General features: G+C 36.9%; 1 protein-coding gene across 1 annotated transcript in view; it reads right to left on the reverse strand.

The window, feature by feature from the left end:
• Positions 1 to 7,945: 7,945 nt before the first annotated feature.
• The window catches only part of FRMPD2 (FERM and PDZ domain containing 2), a 50,185-nt gene continuing 34,630 nt past the window's right edge, over positions 7,946 to 23,500 (reverse strand). Inside the window, exons 25-39 of the mRNA XM_072340257.1 lie at positions 23,125 to 23,299; positions 21,834 to 22,044; positions 19,533 to 19,696; positions 19,049 to 19,113; positions 17,348 to 17,509; positions 16,973 to 17,144; positions 15,833 to 15,912; positions 14,099 to 14,184; positions 13,374 to 13,489; positions 12,464 to 12,612; positions 11,644 to 11,734; positions 10,680 to 11,014; positions 9,196 to 9,411; positions 8,882 to 8,944; positions 7,946 to 8,061 (exon numbers count right to left, since the gene is read on the reverse strand). Of these exons, the coding sequence (XP_072196358.1) occupies positions 7,990 to 8,061; positions 8,882 to 8,944; positions 9,196 to 9,411; positions 10,680 to 11,014; positions 11,644 to 11,734; positions 12,464 to 12,612; positions 13,374 to 13,489; positions 14,099 to 14,184; positions 15,833 to 15,912; positions 16,973 to 17,144; positions 17,348 to 17,509; positions 19,049 to 19,113; positions 19,533 to 19,696; positions 21,834 to 22,044; positions 23,125 to 23,299 (2,157 nt within the window). The 3' untranslated portion in view covers positions 7,946 to 7,989. The remainder of the gene's footprint in view (positions 8,062 to 8,881; positions 8,945 to 9,195; positions 9,412 to 10,679; positions 11,015 to 11,643; positions 11,735 to 12,463; positions 12,613 to 13,373; positions 13,490 to 14,098; positions 14,185 to 15,832; positions 15,913 to 16,972; positions 17,145 to 17,347; positions 17,510 to 19,048; positions 19,114 to 19,532; positions 19,697 to 21,833; positions 22,045 to 23,124; positions 23,300 to 23,500) is intronic.

Genomic DNA, 23,500 nt, shown 5'->3' on the forward strand with positions numbered 1-23,500 from the left:
GCTTGTGTGTGCCCTCTAAGATGGCAAAACAGTAGACAAGGGAAACAAAGCATGGTATTATTAAGGAACTTGACTTACAGTTAATTATAAATACAGTGAAAAGAGAAACTCAGGAGTTCTGAAAGAGTGTAGTGCTATTCCAAGCTAAATAAAAAATCTTTTTATTTCTCTTTTATCTCCTGAAAGTTCAAATTCCTCAAGAGTCATTCAATTATTTTAGCTTAGGATTCCAACAAAAGTCGGAAAGCACTGGTTGTTTTTCTGTTGATTACACAACGACAAGTTCTGCCCAGTTTCAGTGGAGAAAATAAGTGGGATGGGAACAGGACTGCTCACTGACAGACAAACGTTCCATTCTTGCTTCTAAGCTCTGTCTGTCTCCTTTACTGCTGTGACAGTGTTATCAATAGATGGCTCCTTTGATGACTTGGTGCAAAATTTACAGTAAAATCAGGAGCCAACTGAGTGAAATTTGGGATTTCCTTGCAAATAATCAACCATTTTGGATTTGCTATTTCGCCTGACGTTTCCAAGAGTGTGTGATCTAAGTTTCTGTCTGCTATTGTTATGCTTTCATGTGTAATGCTGTTGTGGCATGCTGTAGTTCAAGTTCCTGCTTTATCAGCACTTCTGTATGGACAGTAACAGTAGTTTCCATGCACTCATGGTGGGGATTTGCTTTGTGACTGCTAATGTTGCTATAGCTACTTTTCCCCAAAGTTCATTATTTCCAGTAGTGTCCTTGTCATGCATCCAAGGATGCTGGCATTAAACAAGCTCACAGCATGTCTTTTCTGCCCTGGAAACTATTGCTAGGTGCACTGAATTGACCAAGAGGTACTGCAGCTGGTGTTTTGCCTGGGCTAAATCTACTTCAGCCATAAAAGGAGTTATGAGAGGAGTAGTTAAGAACTCTTTTACAGCATTCTGAAGGGAAAGGAAAGCCTACAATCACAAGGGCCCCTTTCCAACTGAGCTGAACAGGAATGAGGAAAAGGAATTGTCATCCCTCAAGAGCAAGTGCAAGGAGGGGAGGGAACATAGGCAACTTACATTAATTGCTAGGTTGTGTAATGAGCTGGGTGCTGTACAGCTACTGTATAGCCCCCATTGTGTCACTGCCTGGTTGGGGGTGTGCTGTTCCAGGGCATTTTGGCTGGCTTTTGAGTTTTGTTTTTGAATGGTTTAATGAGCAAGCTAAATAGCTGTAAAACTCAGAGCAGGATCTCTAAAAGCCCACTGTCCCTCAGGCGTACATGTGTGAAGAAAGGGGAGTGAATTCTGAGCAGCCACATACTTCCTGCAGGAAGGAGGTACCTATGGAACTCTGTTGCACAAGAAAAGACACCAAATATTCAAGACTAGGTATAAAGTAGAGCTAATCACTGGCATATCATGAAGACTGACATCAAGGAGGTACTCCAGCCTCCAAGATGTTTAAGAAATTGGAATGCCTGTCATAAAGGGAGAAACTGACAGACCAGTGGTTGACTTCAGCCTGGAGAAGGGCCAGGAGAACTTATCAATATGTAAAAATTCCTTCATGGGAGGTAGTAAAAAGATGAAACTGGACTCTTCTTTGTGGTATCCATTTAGACATGAGGAAAAACCCTTTTTCTGTTAACAATGGCAGAACAGGTTACCCAGACAGGTCTCCATCTTTGGAGATATTCACACTTCAACTGGATACTTTTCCTGAGCTCTAGGTAACACTGCTCTGAGATGGGATGTTCAGACTTGATGCTCTCCTGCTATCCTCCTACCTCCAAATACACTCTGTTCTTATGTTTCTCTGAATCTGTGGTATTTGTTTCATGCTTTTGGGTCAGAAGAAGCCCAAATAAAGTAGGTTGTTCTATTATTCCTGGTGTTCAATGAGTAATTGACCATAACAAGGCCAAATCTTCAGATTTCACAAAGTTATTTCCAAATGAACAGAGTTACATATGTACAAACTGATGCACAAACCATACTTTACTGTTTTATGTGCCTTTGAAAGTGCTATTGTCTTCTGTGACACATGCTACCAGATGCCTAAAAGATCAGTCTAACAGTGGATTCAGTTTTTCATAAGCCAAAAAGGCCAGTCTTCTTCTCAGTGTAGAGATCTCATCTAGCATCTATTTTTGTAGTATTACAATACTAGCTGTTTTTGCAAGCAATCTGGATGTTGAGGCAGGCAATCTTTATGTTGATTTCAACTATGTGATTCAGTAACTGTTAGAAGTACCAGGATGTGTGGGAAATTGGTAATTACAGCCTGAACCTCTGATTAATCAGCTGAGGCAAGTGTTGGGTCAGCTGTGGGAGCACAGGTGAGAGTAATTTAGCTGTGCTCCCAGCAGGGGTGGTGCTTGACTCCACCTTCTCTAGACCTCATTTAAGGGCTGACCACCACTAAGGCAACATCTCTTGGTCATTGCTCCCTGAAGGAGATTGCCTCAGCATTTCCTAGTGAAGGCATCCATATTGGTGAGTTTTCCTTATAAATAACCTTTTGAATATTTGTTGTCTTCTTTGTTATGATCTTTGTATCATTCCACCTTACACAGGGGATCCTATTCTATTACAGTCAGAAAGGCATTCAGACCCTTTGAATCATCATTTAAAGTGCTATTTACTACAGTTAACATTATAAAGAGAGTGATGTAGATATTCTTAGATATGTTTAGATGGTGGGACCTCAAATTTCTGTTCCACTTGAAAAGCCATTTGATTGGGGCACACCATGCCAGTGCAGTCTTGGTCTGTTACCCTATTTGGGACCTGTAGGATTTTCTTACAAGAAAACCATTGGTCATTTCTACTGCCAAAAAAGAAAAAGGACACTCATTTGAGAACTTTTTGCTGCAATTTGAGTTAAAGGCAGGAATATGCAAGTGGCATAATCAGCAGTATCAACTGGGAGCTACCTAGAGGCTCTCTGTTACAACTGATGGGCTAAGTTTGTCATGGATTCAAGGAATATTAACAGCACAGTGCAGGCCTTGGGCTAAGCCATAGGTGCAGCACAGTACAGTTAAAGTGGTATGTAGATCATATGCATCAATGTTTGATGATTGAGAACATTGCACTGAGATGCATGACTCTATTTCCAGTTCTCATTCTGCAGATGTATTTACAACATGTTTAATAAAAGAAACGAGTTGATAGGGGTTATCATACAATAATTCTATCCCATCTCAACTAGATTCAGCTGCTCTGAAGAGTTTGTAAAATTGGTTCTTGTAAAACTGCAATATTACCTCCCACTACTCATAATTTTCATTGAATAAAAGTACCTCATTCCAAAAGCACCCCTTTTTAAGTCAAGAGCAGGTTTATTCATAACTTAGGCTCTGGTCTGGATTTGCACCAATCCTATCAGAATTCTAGACATGAGACACCTTTCCTTCCTTGAGGCTATTTCATTGTCACTGTTTTAGGATCTACAGGACCTGCAGAGTCCTGTATATCTATACATATACTATATATGCTATCTAGTATAGCTGTCAGAGTGCAGCGCTTGCCTGGTCGGGCAGGGGGGAAAGCAGACTCTTGCCCAGCCCCACTTAAGGAAACCTATATGAGTCTCAGAGAGAGCTGGTAGGGTAGCTCCACTTAAGCCGCACGGGACTGATGGCAATAAACATATTCTCAGTAGTGATTTGCCCATAGGTGGCAGTATTTCCTAGCTCTTGTTTTGCAATACAGGTGGCATTTGAGTTCTTTGTATTTTTGTCATCACAGAAGATTTTGTTGTTCATTAAGGCCATAAAGTCCAATCCTAAAGATAGTTAAGCTGTTTTTATGACGTTTAAACTCCATTCATGTCAATTTCTGTGCAAAATGATGTCACATCAGTGGGCTAGAGAAGTACAATTCTGTTTTGTGATGTTAAGAAATGAATTATCTCTTGTTACATATGAATGTGTATCATTGAGTCTCAATAACCCTGAGAATTTTGCACGAGTAAAGAATGAAGAAATGGCAATCATTTGTGCTTAGTATGGGGGAAATGGTTTAGGATTTGGTGGCTGCAGCCACTGTGATTTAGGGAAATCCTGGACCAATCAGTCAATTGCAGCTTTTTACACAAGGCTCCTCTCTCTGTTGCAAGGGTACCTAAGTGAATTTCTGCCTCTTCTTCGGTCTTAACTGTTCATGGTACAGCATGGCAACTTTAATTGTTTTTACCAACCAGAGTTGATATGGTTATTTGCTACCCTTGCTACACCTTACTGTTTTGGTTGCTCCTAGATTCTAAATGTTAAGATGTATGCAGCAATTTATAGCTACAGTTACAGGAAGGCATTTATATATGCAGCGGTGTTATAGATTTAGATGACAGCAAACCTACAAAACTGAATTATAGCCAGTGTAACACTTGCCTGAAGGTGTATGAAGGTGGGTTGTAAATCACAGCTGAACATCAAAAAACCTTCCAGGGAATTATTAGGCGTAAAGCAACTCTCTTGTTTCTTATTTAGAAAAAATATGGATTACTGAATTAAAAGGAGATGAAAGTATGATACACTTTATTTCTTCTTGACGAATGCAGCTGATCATTAAAGTCATCGTTTCATTGCTTTGCACTGTTAATCAGCATTTTTTAAATGCAGAAAAAATGCTGAGGCTGTTCACTAGATTGTTTACTGAGGTTGACTACAAATTTGTACTTAGGTTTGCGTACGCTGAATATTCTGTTCTTTCCCATACTTGCAAGCACATATATCTGAGAGGTACAAGCTGCAACTGTAGGTGTATTGTGAGTTCAGTTGGCAATACATGAACACCTCTGTAGCACCACGAGTAATACTCAAGCACTGCTGCCATTAGAGACCTATTTAGAAACTTGAATATTCATCTTCCTTCAGAAATACACTTTTCATATGCCTGTTTATATGCAGTAACTTCATTTCAGAGCTATTCTTTACACCTAACCCTTACTGGAGAGTAGTCAAAGGCATCTTAAAGAAAAAAGATGACGTTTTCTAAAGTTTCCCTATTATCTTCTGTGAGGATACACTGCAAGGATGAGTAAGGGTAAATAAGGGTGTTGAGGCTCAGAGGCAAACAGGCTGCACCATAGGAGGAGCTGTGGATGCCCCATCCCTCAAAGCATTCAAAACCAGGCTGGATGGCCCTGGGTAAATAAGGATGTTATGATGGGAATCATAACCATAGTGTGTGGTTAAGAGTGCTGAATCATTATATTCTTACATGATAAGAACATTAGCATATGGCCAAATTTTTCAGATGCCAAGTTTTGGTTTAACCCAATCGGTAGCTAAACATCACACAGTCATTCACTCATGCTCCCCTCCCATTGGGAAGAGGGGAAAAGGGAGGAGAGAGAGAGGGGGGGGAGGGGGGGGGGAAGTAGAACTCAGCAATTAAGATAGAACTAAGACAGAAAAAGGAAGATAAATAAAAAGATAACAGTAATGATAATCATATATATCAAAACAAAACAGGTGATGTACAAGCAATTGCTCACCACTCACCCACCAATGTCCAGCTAGTCTCCACCAGTGGCTGTCTACCCAGCCAAGTCCTCACCATTTTTCATGGTTTTTTGCATGGTGTCAGATGGTATGGGATATCCCTTTGGTCAATTTATGTTAACTGTTCTGTTTCTGTCCTCTCCCAACTCCTCATGCACTTCAGCCCCCCCTCACTGGCAGGATAGAACAAGAAGCCAAGAAGCTGAAATGCCCTTTGCTCTGTATAGTGCTATTCAGCAACAACGCAAACATTAGTGTTTTATCTACATTTTTTTTCCTCCTAAAGACAAAGCATAGCATCATGCCAGACACTGTGAAGGAAAAATCAACTCTGACTCAGCTGAAAACAGGACAGGTCAGTAGTCTCTGCTTTAGGGGAACCTACAAAAGGGGCCATCATGAGATAATCTGTCTTTACAGGAAGTTTACATATACAACCTCATTAACAAAATACTATTATTCCCATAGGTTCCTTCAGGTTAGTGGTTAATATTAAAGTAGCTTTTTCATTAAAAAAAAAATAATAAAAAAATAAACTGAAATGCAACTCAGTGTTTTCAGAAATCTTTTAATATCCCTGTAAAACAGGAAACGCTTCTGACAAACAGCTGCAGAGATGATGCACAAATGAGGAGGAACAAATAGTGCCACAGAGATTGTCTTCAAAACCCAGAATCTTTGTTCTAAACCACAGAAAAAATACCCTTGCAAAAAATACAGAAATATTTTTACTGAGAAGTTTTTAAAGTTGCTGTGGTACAGAAGTGAATTGTGCATTTATGTGCAGTGTTATCTTGCATAGAAGTACATGTACAGTAATTAGAATAAAAGTTAAAGGCCAAATAGCAAATGGAGGTAATGACGTTATGCGTAAAAATTTGGCTGATGCTGCTTGACAAAATTGTGCAAATAGTCCTTTGTATGCAACATAAGGAAAGTAAGTTCAGAATGTTTGGAGCCTAGAAGGCTCAAATTCAATTAATTTAAGACAAAACATAGAATTCTGTTTATAACTATACTGATATAGGTCTGGGTATATTCCACTGATTTAAAGCTGGATCTGTGTCAGTATGTTTGAAATTAGCATCTGGTTCATGTCATAAATCCTATTTATATCTTCTACTGACTTCCAGCAGACTATCTGAGGGCAGAAAGCAAAAAATAGCCCTAGGCCTTAATTATAATTGTGTAACAGTGACTTTTTCTAAAAGTCATGCTTTTAATTTGTATTTAATTCCTCATTCTTCCTGAGCCATAAGCCTCTCTTTCATAATGAAAATAAACAGCTATTTTCTCATCTTATTTCTACTGAAGTTTCATACTCAAATGCCTCTTAATGTTTTCTGAAATCAAGGGAGTTTTAAAAATATGTACAGTTTAGTTAAATAAATGCTGTTATCATTTCCTAGGTTTTGAAGTTACTTTCCCAATACATATCTAGTAACACCACTTAGATATATACATACTAGATAACTGAAACAGAATTATTACTGAAGAAATAGCTGCAATCTTACAAACCTGAACGGCATGTTTTTGCTCAAATCCAAACTCACACTAACAAACACACTTTTTACAATAGAAATGAACTGTACAGAGAATTATTTACTATTTTTTAAAGATCTGGTTCAGCTCTTACTGAAACCAATGGGTCCTTCCATAGATGGATTCAGATTCTAGTTAAGAATGACATGATAATTCAGTGGAGTGAAAGATCAATAGAAAGCATCAGTGGAAGACGAAATGTGTGTGTGCCACAGTACATACACAGTCTGATTTAATTTTGCATACATTTTATGTGGATGCAGAATGGAAGATTCTGACTCTATCTACAGCTGTTCATAATGCTAGAAAATAAGAATATGCCATCCTATAATTAAGATTCTCTTCTTGCTTTTAAGATAAATAGCTAAGGTTTAAAGGCATCCTATGTTTCTGCTTCTCTCTTGCTTTAAGATGTCTAGTGACAGTGGTATGAATTCCCATGCTGGAATAATGACTGGAAATGGTTCTACACTGTTAAAGCAACAAAAGGCAAATAAAATTGAATCCTTCCACACAAAAACATATCCACTATACAAATACTGATTTGCAGCCCAGAAGCCGAGAATGCTGTATGTAGGAGAAAACAAATCTTCCACCAACACCAGCAGAATCTTCAGTCTTTTTAGTAGCCATGTGGACAGCTAATTCTGAAGGCTGCTACCTCCTTGTAACAGTTCAAAACTATTTTCCTAGCAGATAATAAGTTATTACACAGAACACACAAGTTGTCCATTGCAATTTAACATCAGTGCTGCAGTTCTGACTGGTTCCTTCTCCAAACTATGAGCTGAGATATAAATGACTTACCCAGGGCATGTTAAGAAAAGTTTTTAAACATTTTAGAAATCAGAGTAATCTATTAGAGCATGTAATAATGTATCACTTGACACTTCTTTAAAGCAATAGCTGAATGGTCCCTGGAGTCCAAGGAAGATAATTACAGAGAAGAGTCAAATTGCAGTCAATAGGAATCTGTTGCTTGAAGGTTCTGAAGGACTTGCAGCACAAATTCATAACAGAATAAATACTGATCCTGCACACAAAGACACCAGTGTGAAACACGCAAATACATTCAACAAAAAAATCTAGATAATTATAAACTGACTGTAGAGTTGTTTGTAACACCAGCAACTTTGTAACACATTTATAAATATATATTTATGAGTATCCTCAATCTTATTATCCCTTCTCTAATAAAAGTTCAGGAAATCTTTTTATTCAGTGCAGAACCTGTAAGCGTGAGCTTAAGTCTTACTGAAATCAATGGAGCCTGTCTACTTGCTTCATTTTAATCATCTGCTCTATCTAAGGTATGGAGCATGTGCTTAAATACTTGCCTATAAGAAGAATTTACCCTAGTCTAGTCTTGTTTTTCATCCTACCTCCTGTTTGCTTTAAGTTGAGTTACAGTCATTTTGTCTCCCTGGGAGTATGTTTAGCTCAGCGCAGTATAAAGGGTAATGATAGCTCAACAATTGCAAGGATTCAACTATAGGCTGTGCTTTTGCAGGGTAGGGTCTCACCTGTTTTGTTGGTGATTCCTCTTATTATTTCTTCCAAAAGGAGAAAAGAAGCCCTTCATATGTACTATATTGATGATTTGTGAAATTCAAGTGCCTCACAGCTACACTAGAGGTCTCATTTATTTCTTTTTTTTTTTTCTTTTCATTCTTAATTTCATTTTTTAAGGCCTTCTATATTTAGATAAAGACACACTTGCTGGGAAACTGTCATTTTCCTCAGAGGAGGGGTAAGGTTATGCTTTAAACTCCAAACTGATCCAAGCATAGGGATATGTACCACAGATTGAAGCTTTTTGAAGTCATAATCTAGTTTGAATACTGAGAACTTACCTTATTTTGGATCATGCCAAACCGCTGTTCTCTCAGATCTCTCACTATGTGCTTGATGTTGAACTGTTAGAAGAGAATAGTTTTTATTATGATAATGTTGAAACTATTAAAAAAGAAAACAAAAAAAAACAAAACAAAAATTCTGATGAGAAATGTGTTGTTAAATAACAAAGCTGGGTTTATTCCATTTTCTGAGGATTAATTTTCTACCAGGAATTAACTGTGTTCTAAGGTACCTGCACATTTTGTTGACATCCATATCAGTAATATTTACATTTACTGTAACATTTAACAATTATTTGTTTCTTACTTACACAGAGATCTTTTTCTATGTAGCTCAGTAGAATTTCAACACAAAGCAAAACTCCACTTCTTCCTATCCCAGCACTACAGTGAGCAACAACAGGTCCTCTCCTGTGAGCTTTCCTCATATAACAAATAAATTTTACAAGCTGTTCAGACAGTTTGGCACTACTGTGGTCTGGCCAAGTGGTGAACTGCAAATGACTTACAATTCGTCTCTCATCTGTCTGGAAAAAAAGAAAACAAAAATGTGCATTGATGAAAATATTAGTAATGTAGCTACATAAAAACTCAGTAAAAAACAAACAAATACATGTAAATATGAATATATATGTATAAATCATATAATATCATCTTTTTCATTTTTGTTTCTTATGTCAATACTAAATGGAACAATAATATATATATTTTTTTCATGCTGGTAAAAGCATCTGTTGTACAGGTCCAAGTCCAGCCAATAATTATAATTGTTTATGCAACTGATGATTTTAAAAACAAAAGAATCTAGGAACTTTAAGGACTGAAGCCTTCCAGAGTCCCAGCTAGCATGGCAATGAATTTCTATTGTCTGTAAGCTGAATGTAAAAACCTATCTAGATTTTTGCCATTAGAATAATTTGAGTTAATGTCTGTGATTTCTGGTGAAGCAAAGTAGTGTTTCACCACAGCAATTTGATACTGGTACAAAATAAATGTATCAAAAATTAAAAATTCATTAAAACCAGGTAAGATCCCTATTATTTATAATGGCTAACCTTTCAAACACCTTTTGTACAGACCCTTATCAGACACTTTGCTATCTTTCCGATGGTAATGTGAGGTAAGATTTTTCATCTTGTAAGTAGTTTTACTGACAGGAACAGATAGGAAGTTAATCTAGCACAATTTTTCTTTAATTATTCCATCAATCAATTTGTCCTGCAGAACTTTTGGCAAAGTTTTATTTAATATGGAGGCAAGACTGATGAATTTGTCCATTTCAATATTCTTACAATTAGGTTCTAAATTTGTTGTATCTTCAAAAATTTGCTGTTAGACTTGTAGCTTCATGTCTTCTCATAAAAGAAAGAAATCATCATTCTGTCTAAATTTTAAGATGAAAACCAACTTCTTTCCATCTTTCCTTCTATCTACTGTAACAGAACATAAATGGCAGTCCCTTTGGTGTCATTTGATAAGAACAGTAAGCAATTCTGCAAAAAGCACAGCAACCCTGTGAATATTAAATACTAATTACTAGACATTCTTGTCCAAATTTATCTGTATCCACATCCATATATGTATATACATACATCCAATGTATAATATTGGATCCACTCCTTGTGCAATAAGCAATGAGGTAGTATTTCATTTATCTTAATTTCCTGTTTGTCAGACACTCCTAAGAACATGGTGAACAAATGTTAGAGAAGAAACAAATAATGCCAGTGTTTATTCATACAAGATATCGAATCCATCTCTTCACGTATCAAAATATTAATTATACTCAGCTTACCTGTTTGTTGATCATTTCTATTATTCTAATTACAAAATATTCTAGAATTTGGAAACTGTCCAGCCTGAGATGAAAATTAGCCAGATCTATGGAGTCGTGTGGAGATTCAGGCCAGTATCTATGACTTTTCACTTTTCCTAGCTCCACTTCTTCCGTCATCATGGCAATCAGATCTGATTCACTCTCCCAAACCATCTGCCAGAAATCAGCCATAGTAGAAGGCAGAGGCCCTTGAGTTATAATATAGAAGTGATCCTCTTCTCCAACTTTCATTCTGATATAACTTGCATTAATGTAGCCGCTGGTTTCTCCCAAGGGAACTCGTGTCTTATCATCTGGACAGAAACAGAAAGTTGCTATTGCAACTGTAGATCTGAAATGGAGTTCTGTCACCTCTAGCATCTAGGAGATTGGGAACCTCAGCCTCTAGCAACAAAGTATTCCTTTATTTTTCAGTTCACATTTTGTTAGCTATGCTAACATTAATCACTGCTAATCCTAATTCTGACTCAGATAAGAGCTGAGAAACTGAAATACCTGGTTGGCTATTATGTTTTCAAAGATTTCTAAAATAAACTTGCATCTTTTCAAGAATTACATACCTTTGTGATTTCCACTGTACTTTTCAGAATTCCACTGTCAAAAGCTGTAGATTTAAAGAACTGCTTGTGTAGTACAAGTTACATTTGCCCACAGAAATGTACTAGATCAGTATACAACAGAATGAAGTGAGCACCAAGATAGTTGCCTCACTACCAGGCTAAGTCCTGACTTGAGGAGGTTGATACTTAGAAATTACTTACTGCACAAAGCATACAACCTTATGTGAACTTTACACTCTAGGAAGAATATCAACAAAGTTCATCATCAATAGAGTTTTCTATGACAAAAAATTAGATGTGGTGGGCTTTACCTCCTAATCCCAGTGTTGTAGCTGTATCTTCTTTTTGGTGTGAGTACTTACATGGAAGAACATCTTGATATCTGTTTTTATTCCGGTTTTCTGGTGCTTTGCCAGTTCTGCAGTCATCTATTGGCTTCACATGTTCCAAAGCCTACATCAAAGAGAAATAGTCACACCACATTCATATCCTTCATGAAGAACTTCCACTGATTTGTGACCCAAGACTGGTAGGCAGACTTCTTAAATAAGAGAATCAGCACATTTTTTTTCCTTAAAATTCTAGGAACAGTTCAAATTGCTTTGTAGTATCTTTCATAATTTTATATTTTTTCATAATTTGTCATCAGATTTAATTATATATTTTCATTAGCTATTTATATTATTTTTATTTTTATTTTACTTCCATGAAGTCTGTGACCTCAATAGCACTTTGTGGCAATGATTTCCATGGATCACTGAAGCACTGTGGAACACATTTCCCTTTCATTGTCCAAGTGTTTGGATTTCCTGCTTTAATCTAGCACTTAGGATGGTTGTTAGGCACCCATTCAGTAGAGCCAAGGGGGCAATAGGAAGAAGTTAATCTACATGAAACTTATTTATATTGTACCTCTGTGTAGTATTTGTTTTTAATTCCACATGGGTGAGATCTTTGGACAGGAAATAGTGTAAGCAAGCCTGGCCTGTGTAGAAAGAGAGAGATGCAAATACTGCAACATGACTCAAAAAGCAGAGCTGAAGCCCTATCCTAGCTGGAATAATACTCTGAGAAAGTGGAGTCAGTGAAGATACAACTGGGTCTTCCGTAAAGTATGTTGAAGGTTTCTAAAAGTCACTTTCTTAGTTCTGCTAAAGACCTTAAAAATGAAATACACCTTACCATAAACTCTTTCAAGACCTCTTGATTTTCAATCCGTGACTTAAGGCCTTGAATTAAATGTCTGATGCCAGTCCTTGGACATACTGTAGTTGGTGAGGATTTAAAGTTAATTAATTGAGTCAGTTCATCTTCAGAAACAAAGGTTCTGCCTATACATAGCGAAAAGAAAAATAGAAGGTTTTAATGATTATTGAACATAGCATAAAGTTTTGGACTTAAAAACTAGGGCACTGCAGAATTTGAGTATACTTCAGTGTTTATACTGTGGAAGTGAACTGTAAAAAAGTAATTTTAGCTTGCTTCACAGTAGAAGGAGGACGCAGTATCATGGATACAATCAGCACCATACTTCATGGAGTTTGGAAGCATATCTGATTATTTTAAATTCTTGCTTTCCACAATTTCTAAATACGGTCTCTTATGAATAAGTCATTCTTGTAGAATTACAGACTTTAACAGCAGTTCATATTGGTATAGAAGAATTCAGCCACATCTTCACAGGAAATCATGTTTCCAGGAGTTTACTGCCACACTCCACTGATACAATTCATTTTACAAACAGAATTCTAAATTGCCCACCCTTTTGAAACTCAAAGTGGTGGCAAATGAATGGTAGCCAGTAGTTTAGGCCTGTTATGTTTAGTTAACTAAGCTCAGCCTTATGTTCCTTCCTTCTAGCAGTTCTCCAGAAGAGCTGAAGAACTCCTAATGTTGGCCATCTTCATATGGATATGGCAATGATTTGATGCCTTTCTATGTATCAGAGGGAAAAATTGTGACCTAAATCATCTGGCCTTCAAGACATTAGGGGGAAATTTTTATCTTTTGTGTATCGGAGTAGTGTTGATTTCACTGTAGTTACGTGGAGTAGCTGGCCTATTACAATAAAGAAACAAGCATTTATAGTTACTTCTAGGTAGAATGGACGTCTTGTGGGACATATCATCATCTTCATTGTTCCAGCTGTCTGACTCAGACTGTTGACTTTCTCTTCTGCAGCCTTCATATCCTGTGTATTTCTGTGATCTGTAAAACAGCATTAGTTAAGTAGTTTTATGGAAATGACAGGAGTTATTTTCATCTGGACCATGCAAAAAATTTATTTTTAATCTATTTTCAGTTAATTATAATTTTCTTGAGTGACTATTTTTAAGAATTACAATGATTTTGAAGAACATAAATACAAGAATTAATTACATTATTATGTCTGGAGGAACAGGGACAGATGATTTGTATAAAAAGCTGCCAGAAAACTCTGTTGAAAGTAAAGTTTGTTACGTAAAGCTTTTCACATACGACACATTTCTTGAATTGTTAGGCAGTCATAGATAGGTGAGCTTACTTCAAGGTATCTAAAAATATCCTAAAATAGAGAATTTTAGAGTGCTTAAATACATTATAGCTAGTACAACCTTGGGCTTGTCTGTATGAGATGCAGTTACACCTAGAAACTTAGGTGTTTGTTCTGATAGCTGTGCAGAAGCTGTTTAGCTACTCTTACTGCAGATGGAGCTGCATTTCAATATAACAGTGTTCAAATAATTTGGGACATGAATACATAGAAGCTCCGGAAAGATAAGAATAAATTATTGATGCTGCTTATTTTAATAATTTTACCATATTTGAGAGACTTACTCATTTGAAGTGTTACTGATGATACCCTGATAATCTTGTCTAACCATCTGACTTTGCAAAGGGGAACAGTGTGTACTTTCTGGACCCTGTAGTTATAAGATAAGAAATAGCTGTGAAAAATCAGTACAAAGAAACATCAATTGGTACAAAACAAACAAACAAACAAAACCATCAAGAATATGTTTACTGTATTCAATATTTTTTCTCATACCTGATAAATATGTTTTTTTGCTCAATAAGGAAATTGAAAATAGCTTCCAGTTGCAGGAGAAATGTATATATAACTTTGACTTAGTGTTGCAGTATCTACTCAAATTAATGAGCTACATCAGTTGTATTTGTGAGCTTCATTACAATGTAGCATTCAGAATTCTCTACAATCTAGCCCGAGGAGCTGAACTTTGAAAACATGAGATTTCTGACCTCACAAAGAAAGCTCAGTCAAAAGAGTTGTGAGTCACACTCAGCTCTTCACCTCCCAGCTCTTGGCAGCAGAAAGTAGCACTGTTTCAGCTGGAAGTTCTGGTACTAATTTCCTTTTTGTTTTTAATCCCTGACAGAAGGAGGCCAGCTGTTAGAATAGAGTGCATCTGCTCTACTGAGGAAGCTCTTAGCTAACAGAGATGGCAGATCCTTGATCAGCCTCTAGATGGAGTAGAAGCAAGAGCACTGGTGGCCGTTTTACAGGCCTAGATGATGATAACTAGGTCCTGCATTTAGACAATGATACAGGACATCTTCCTTCAGTATGTGGAAGTGGCTCCTGCTGAGTTGTAGCACTTGATAGATAATTATATACATTTTAATTCAGAGTGTCATTCCTTCACCTTCTGTTCCTGTTTAATATTCTATTCAGAAACCACCCTGGCATATAATGCACTATAATCTACCAAATGCCTCACAGAATCTTAATAGTAGCTGCCACTTTTGTTTATTTTTATATTTTTACATTTATGCTTGTATTTCCCCATAAGAATAGGGAAATTTGTGGCCTCATATTTAAAAACAAATTAACTTATTCAATTTTTTCAACAATGCTGATTATAAGCTATGCTGATTAGAGAATGCTATATGGATTTTTTTGCCTTATTTTCACCAAGGAATACTGTTTTTTTGTTGCTTTTTGGCTGGTTGGTTGTTTTATTTTGTAGTTCATTATTTTCAAAGCCTAGAACTTTGGAGTAGGTGGAGGCTGTGCTCTGTAAAGTATAGTTTCTATTAATGGGAGACTATTAAAGGCTGGCTGGAAAGGGTTAAGAAGAGAGTTAATGGAATGAACTCATCAGAAAAATTTAGCATGAACTAAAAGTTAGGCATTTGCAGACTAGACTTAACAACAAGCTTAAAATCAAAACTGTGCACCAATACATTGCTAACTTAGTCTAATAAGGTACCTATAACCTTAGTAGTATCGTGTACCTCTGATTAATATTGTTTACTTGACATATTTCTTCATTATATCATAGACCCGACATTGTTTTCATATTATGTTTCACCAGTCTCTAACAATTTATTTCCAACATCTATTCCAGCACTGTACTCAAGCTTTCTGAATGATTTCATTCAAGATTTTCTTAGCTTATTCAGTTCAGTGCTAGTGACTGCAGCACACTTGGTTCATGTTTATCTTTTTCATTAACAACATGTGGCTCTTGCCAGCATTGCACCAGACGCATTTTGTTAACAAACAAGTACATTGCCTGATAACTTCTACAGTCCCAATGCAGACTTCACCTTGTTGCACATCCAGTTGGATTCTTCCTTCAAAGTGAAAGCAGGTTGAGCTTCTAGACTTCTGTCAACACTGTGGTCATCTAAATACCAGAAAAAGAAATATAAATGCCTAAATTGTGAAAATATAGATCCATTTCTTCAGTACCACCCACAACAGAGGACTTTGATTTTGGAAGAGGCTCTTGAGATACGTTGCCCCAAGCTAGCACAAAATATCCTTTTACAAGATGCTCTTATAGGGGTAAAAACAGCATAAATGTCACATATAACCACTGAAAAAGTCAGAATAACTCAGGTGACCAGAAGATACTGAATAATACCCATTATCAGTAGGAGTTGTGAAAAACCTACAACAGAATTTACAACCTTCCCTAACTCAGAACATTCCTTTACAGCATTAAATAGACAAATGTCACAGATTTACTATGATAGTTCTTACATAATACCAGTGTGTTTTACTGGTCCAGGGAAAAAAGTTCAAGCTTCACAGTAGCAGTCTGATTCACAAATGTCACGTGAGACCCCAGTACACATCCCTACAGCTAGATCCTTGAATTTGAAGAACTGGAAAAAAGCTTATTACTAAAGTGAATGGGGATATTTCCACAGCCATTAATGTGGCAAAAACTTTAACCTGCCTTTTTATATCTGGAAGACCTTCCCATTTTGGCATCATTCATTTCCAAAGTGATGGGAAAGAAGTAGGAAATTTTAAATAATACAGTCCCCTTATTCAGATTCATCAAGATCACTATGAATGACCATACCTTTCCCAGTATTTTCTGACAGTCCCTGTCTGTCTGTCCCAGCAACCTCAGCTGCTCAGAATGTACAGCACCTTCTCTCCAGCTACAATCCTACCACTGATTTGCATATAACTGGCTAAAATCAGTACACACCAGAAACCATCATAAATATAAGCTGAGTTTAAACTTTTCTGAGGGTCTTGAGTCTCATTCTCTGTGTTTAAATATCTCGGAGTGCTTATCCAGAGCGGCAAGAACTTGTTTGTGTCTATGGCTATGAATCAGGAGTAAGTTATCAGTAAAGTTATTCAATTGTTTTGCCAATAGAAAAAAATGAGTCCAGACATCAAATAATCCCACTTTTAGTATGTACTTAATGGATTTAGCTGCTTACCAGGCTCTGTGCTTGTGTTTGGAGGGGATGGTATACAGTTTCTCTTGTTGCTTGAGTAAGCCCAGTGTGAAGATACACTTCGGCAGACAGTGAGCTGAACAGTGCCTTGAGCCTTACGCAGCAAATCTATAACTGTTTGGCGTGGTAGACCAGACACTAAAGTCTCATTTACCTGAAATATACCATGATAAGTAAGTCCACATTTATTTCACAAAAAGCTTTTTTTAACACGTATCACAGTATTGAGCACATTTTATGCATCTTCCCTGCAACTCATGAATCCTCTCTCTCTCCTGCATTAGTAAGTTCCTTGATCTTCCTCTTTACATCTTTATGTCATGAGAGTGTACCACAAAAATGAAGAGCAAACCTTACCTTAAGTAAGATGTCACCAACTTGAAGCCTCCCATCAATATCTGCTATGCTGTCTGGGCTGATGGCTTTTATTAGGATAGCCCTGCCATTTCTGCCACCGACCAGTGCAAATCCTAGGCTTCCATTTTCTGCTTTTTCCAATTCTATCTTAATAATGAAGTCCTACAATACAAAATGACACAGCTGAAGATGGACTTTATTCAGAGCTCTTTTTTCATGTGCATTTTTAATATGAAAGAATTCTATTGTGCTTTACAGTCCTCCGTGGCCTATGTAAACTGATATATCCTTGTCTTGTGTGGGTACATAGAGCCTCCACTGATTTATAGCACCTCCATTTATATATCAGAATGAAAGTAGTGCATCCTTATTTCCACAAGCTCTTTTAGTAATAGCCAGAGAGTAAAATGATCTCATAAAGGTAAGGAAACATGTACTTACGTAACCCTTCTATAATACATCAAACAGATCACCTTAATTGACAAGACAGTCACTTTTATCTCAAGTGTGATGCAAACTCATTATGCACTCCATTCTTTTATTGTTCTGTAATGCAAATCTTAACCTTGCAGCCCCAGTGCACCTCTCCATTTGGCTTTAGCACTTCATTCACTTCTATAATCAGCGGCCTTTTTGGGGTCAAGCATTATGTCAGAAAGAGCAGCAACCTAGAAATGTTTATGATTTGCAGCATGACTGGTTCCAGTGGTGTATGTATCGTCCTCAGAAATTATTTTAGTGAGCTGAACAGACAAACTATCATGGATTAAATGGTGTGGAAGAAGCAGTAATGGAGATGACTTAATCAAAAGCCAGAAAATTGTTCCAATTTTTCTGCCAGGTTGGAGGTCTAATTTTAACAAGAGACAGCCATTTCTCGTAAACCACAGCCAAGAGAAAATGAATAAATCTATTTTCATGAAATATCTGTCCCAAAGCAGGCAATTCCAAGTACTATTACTTTCCACATATTTGCACAAACAAAAGCAATGTTTGTACTGGTAAGACTTTTGAAGTATTGTATGCTGAGCATGGAAATTGATTTTTTTCCCCAAGAGAACATACGTATGTATTTTGGGAATTAACTATTTCAAAAATACCATTACTCTTACTAGCTATTGTAAATCCAAACCACTCTGATTTATGTCAACACTGAAAATACTCCCGAGGTTTGGAGTAATTTTACCCTCTTTTCAGGTTCAGAATTTCATACTGAAATACGATCTCAGTTTTCAGTGAATGCTTTGATTAGTTGTGGGAAATACTTCCTCATTACATTCACACTTATTTTTCCTAGAACTTTATGCTGTGGCATTCTGTCTCTCTTTCCTGCACAACTTTCTTTCTAAGCTGGTGATTAATCTTGGAAGCTTTTAAGAGTTCTATGAAGGAAGACCTAATGGAGGGGCTACATCCTGTGGATCTTGGTTTTATTATCAAGATACAAAGGTAGTGTTAATATATAGAAAACCAGTAAGAGGAGGGCCTGACCCCAGGAGGTGCTGAGCACACACAGGAAAGTGCATGCTGAGGCAGTTCAGCACTTCACAGTATGCTCTCCAGATCAATTCTGTTCACATTTTAAGAGAAACTGAGGATGAAGTAAATACATTAAATACCACTATTGAAAAAAATAATCTCAGTCTACATAGCTCTATTTACTTGATGGAAAACCTCGTGCTTGTTAAAATTGTCCCTTACCTTTCGTTCTGGAGAACTGGGAGTGCTTTGCTGAGCTTCACAATTTGTTTCCTTCAAATGTTTCTCTGTAAAAAAGCAGAACAATTTTCACCGCTGAAAAATGGTTCTGTGGTATAACACTCAATATGGTAATAGATAGAGACATAATAAAACATCTCATATTTGATGTGTAAAATTTCCTCTGGGCTTATGTGCTTTGCTTCTTTTATAGTGCTTATGAGCTGAGCATTCTGCATATGATCCACATGAACCTTTTGCCTTCCAGAGAGCAGTTTCCAAAACAAGCTTTAGGAGTTGCATGTTACAGGGTCAGAGACACCAGCTGGAAAACAGATGATGTATGTGCATTCTCTGAGACTCTGAGGGATACAGAATTGTTTACTAAGAATTAATCTTTCCCCGGCACTTCCAGTACCACCTACTGGTTTCATTTAAAGAGAGGACTCAACATTTTATAAACTACCAGAAAAGTCAAGTTCCTTACCATGTTGACTTAGTAAATGCTTCTCTTGGGAACTCAGGTTTTCCTCTGAGAGACAAGTATCATCCTTCTCTGTCTCAGCAGGCGGCCCTGAAAGTATACATGGAGGTTTGTTCTGACAGGCCTCCCACTCAGCTTCATATACACAAGGGAATGTAAACTCTGTTCTTAGATCATGAAACAAAGCATCAGTATCCAATATTGATGCTGTATGAGGCAGTATGAGGCAGTTATTACTGCATGATTAAGTCTACTGAGTTGCACAGTGATTCAAATAATTGTTTCCTGAACTGCAGAGGTATTACCTCTCATTTGTTGCTATTTTTAAAATGACAACATGAACTGGAGATCAGAGTGAGTCATTCCAGACATGTGGCGGTGCTCAGGCAGAGGATGAAGGAGGTTCAATCACTGTCTGTAGAGCTATCTATGCAAGAAGACAATGATTTGGCTTTGATTTCCACCCTGCCCTTGCTTCTACATTTGAATTCTGCTTTATCATGTTGGTAATCTCATTTGTCTTCCAGAAAGTTCTCTTAAGGTATGAATTATAGAACGTAATGTGTTCTGCTGTTTGTTTGCTTGTTTGTTTAAATTCTGTGTTGCATTTGCTATTTCAGTATGCAGTGTTGTAACTAAGAGATTATGTTTTAAATGAAGGCTTCTATCAAAAACGGTAGCAAACCAAATATCAAACAACAAATTACTGTATATTTTCACAGTGCTTTACAAAAGTTAAGAATCTATTTTTCAAGGCAGAGAGACAACCCTCTGTACAGTTAATAAATCTGTATCAGAGATAGATCATAGCTGAAGTATTTTGAGAAATCTCCTGGAATCTACAGATCTTATTAGAGAACTAAAGTAGATTAATAAATATAGTCCCCTGATAGGCTCCTTTATTAATTAAAGAGATTGTGGTTCTGCACATTTTTGTTATTGATATCGGTTTAAAAAGTCAGTCTGAGATGGCTATATATGGCACCATATTAAAGCTAAAATACTCTGTAAAACTACTGCAGAATAGTTTTAATCGTAGCAGAATTTGAATATAACCACATGAAATTCCCATTAACTATTAGCAAATTAATAAAAACAAGCTGACTGCACAAAATGCAAATATAGATAGAATTTAATTTTTTATTTTTTTTTAAAGAGAACTATACATTTTGTTTCCCTCTGTAAAGAGCTGTCCATTTCTTCTTCAGATCCTGGACAGAAATACTGAATGCCAAGTTACAATCTATTAATAACTGCTTAATGCAATGAATCAATAACAAATTCACAGTAAAAGCAGAAGAAAATCTTGAGCTGAAATCCAAAAAACATTAGTCTTACTTACTATTTTCTTGCTCTATAGGGACCACAGGATTGCCGTTTCTGGAGGCAGAAAAGTTCAATATGTGAGCCATTAAGAGCTGAATGTTTTTAAAAGCACATATGAAAGCTATTTCTGAAAAAGTCAGTTTTTAAATTGCAGCTGTATTACTAAGATTTTGTTAGTTTAATGGTGCTTTTCTAAAGAGAATTTATATCAGTATATAAATATACACCATCTTTAACAGTGAAATACTTTAATTAAATTGGTCTAAGAAAGAAGGAATATGTTATAATATCTGTCCCAGTACAAAACTGCTTCAGGGCTGGAGTTCACCTGCTAGCACAATGCAAGTTAGTAAAACACTGACAAATGTTTGTTGTGCATCAAGATTGCTGTGATGAACACACTTCCACTAAATCAAATTATGTAACCTAGTAATTTACATATTTTGGGGTTACTGTTTGGCTGTTACTGTAAGGTCTTAAGACGCTGTTTTGGTATCAGTCCAAAGCTCTGTCAGATTGCAGAATTAAATAAACCAAAAGCCTGAAGAAGGGGAATTCTTAAGTGTAGGTTCCTGAGCAGCCCTGAGATGAACATTTTGTCACGTGCTGAGGAATAACTGCTGGATATTCAGCATCTTTCTTAAATGTTTTCTACCAGAAATAACTTGGAGATTCCCATCAGAGGCAGTTAAAGAATTCACATTTGTGTTTTGGAGATGAAGTTTGAAGAGTTGTGATGCATGTCATGTGAGTTCACCTACATTCATGTCCTCCTGTGTTAGTTGTAACTACAAGGTTTTAAGATACCTTATGGGTGTTGTGTACCAGGTTACACCTTCAGACCTGTGAGGTACAGCATTTTTCTTGTTTGGTTTTATTATTAGACTTGCTGATAAAAATAAAATAAAATTAAAACCTTCTTTAACATTAGGACTGAAATTGAGTTTGCTAAGATTCCATCTATCTGCTTAGATTTACCTTGTTGCTTTGATTTGTACATTCTGGGTGGCAGCTTCACACACTCTTACTGCATCATCCAGGCTGATGCCTTCAGTCCACAGCCCACAAATGTACAGAATCTGATCTCGTGGCTGCAGACTGCCTTCCACACTGGCAGGAGAGCCAGGCACTATCTCTAACACATAAATACCTTGTAGCTTACTTCCTGCTCCTCCCGTCAGCTTCAAGCCTAGAATAATGAAAATAATAAAAAGTCTTTGTGGCAGCATGTTTTGAATTTCATTGTCAGTGAATACTGATGGAGTATATTAGAGTCATTGAAAGATAGGCTGAACAAAGCACCAATTCTTTAAACAGCAGTTTTCCCCCAATAAGAGAGAAAGAGAGGCATGCGATTAGATGTTTACAAAATATTAAAAAAATTTAAATCGTGCTGTCCATCTGTACTCTTCAGCTGTTCTGTGGTGCTTTGTTTCACCTAGTGTCAAATATCTATATATGTTGAATAAGACTCCCTTGTTACCAGAGTACCTAAGTGCTTTGCAATGTCTTCTGTAGGGTGTGCTATCAATCCCATTTTTTAAGCGGGGAATGAAAGTGCAGGGCAGATAAGGAGATACCTAACCAGTACAAAGCAGTATTGTGCAATGATATTTCATTTGTTCCCAAACTAGCTTCTGAACTGGAAACAGGATGCTGTATTAAAGTAAAGATAACTATACTATTTCCCTGGTCCACAGTTTTATCTGTGTGCAGTACACTCCGCATTCTCCAGTAATAACAAGATGTTCACACTGTGGGGATTTCTATTATCACTTGCATTGCACTATGTAGATAAGTAAAACTTCATGTCTTTGATGAATCAAGCATTTAAGCAGAGTTTTTTTGAATGCTAGACTGTTGTCCTAACCAGTGGCTCATCCTTCTTAAGCTTTTTTCCCAAACAGAATTTTAGGCATATCAGGAGGTAGCAGACATTCATCATCTATCAACAGACAGCTTCTCGCAACTCTTTATTTCAATAACATAAAAATATGAGACTAAAGATATGGTGGAAACTTCAGCTGATACTGCGATCGTACAGATATAGTTCTTTCACTAGCTTGATTTGTCTGATAATAGTTATTTGACTTCCCTTTATGGTCCTATTGAAAAGAAAGTTGTCCAGCCCATGGTCATGTTGATGGAGGAGAGCATGACTGTATCAAGGGCACTCAGGATCATACTGATCCAAGACCATAACTACCATATTATCATACCACCACTATAATCTTTGTCTAAAATAGTATGCATAGTATTGGCTACACACCTAGCTGTCCGTTGGCACCTTTTGTGAGAGTGATTTCAGGAATGTCATCTGGCCTAACAGAAGGATGTGGATCGCTGCCAGCACGACCAACCACGAGGTGCAGATCAGGAGGAGAGCTCTGCAGTAAACTCAGGGCTTCATTGCATTGTAAAGATGTGACATCAATTCCATTCACCTAAATGACAAACCATTGAAGTGATAGCACAGATCTCATTGACCCTCATCACACTTCTCCCTCTACCCCCAAATACTACATATGAGCTTAAATTAGTTTTCATTCTCATATAATTACTTTGCTGTGGCACCTAATGTCTGTCAATTAAGCAGTTACAAAATTATGATTGCAATAAGATTTGTTTTGGAACTTTTGTTTTCC

This window comes from Excalfactoria chinensis, chromosome 6, assembly GCF_039878825.1.
Source record: "Excalfactoria chinensis isolate bCotChi1 chromosome 6, bCotChi1.hap2, whole genome shotgun sequence".
Taxonomy (NCBI): Eukaryota; Metazoa; Chordata; class Aves; order Galliformes; family Phasianidae; genus Excalfactoria; species Excalfactoria chinensis.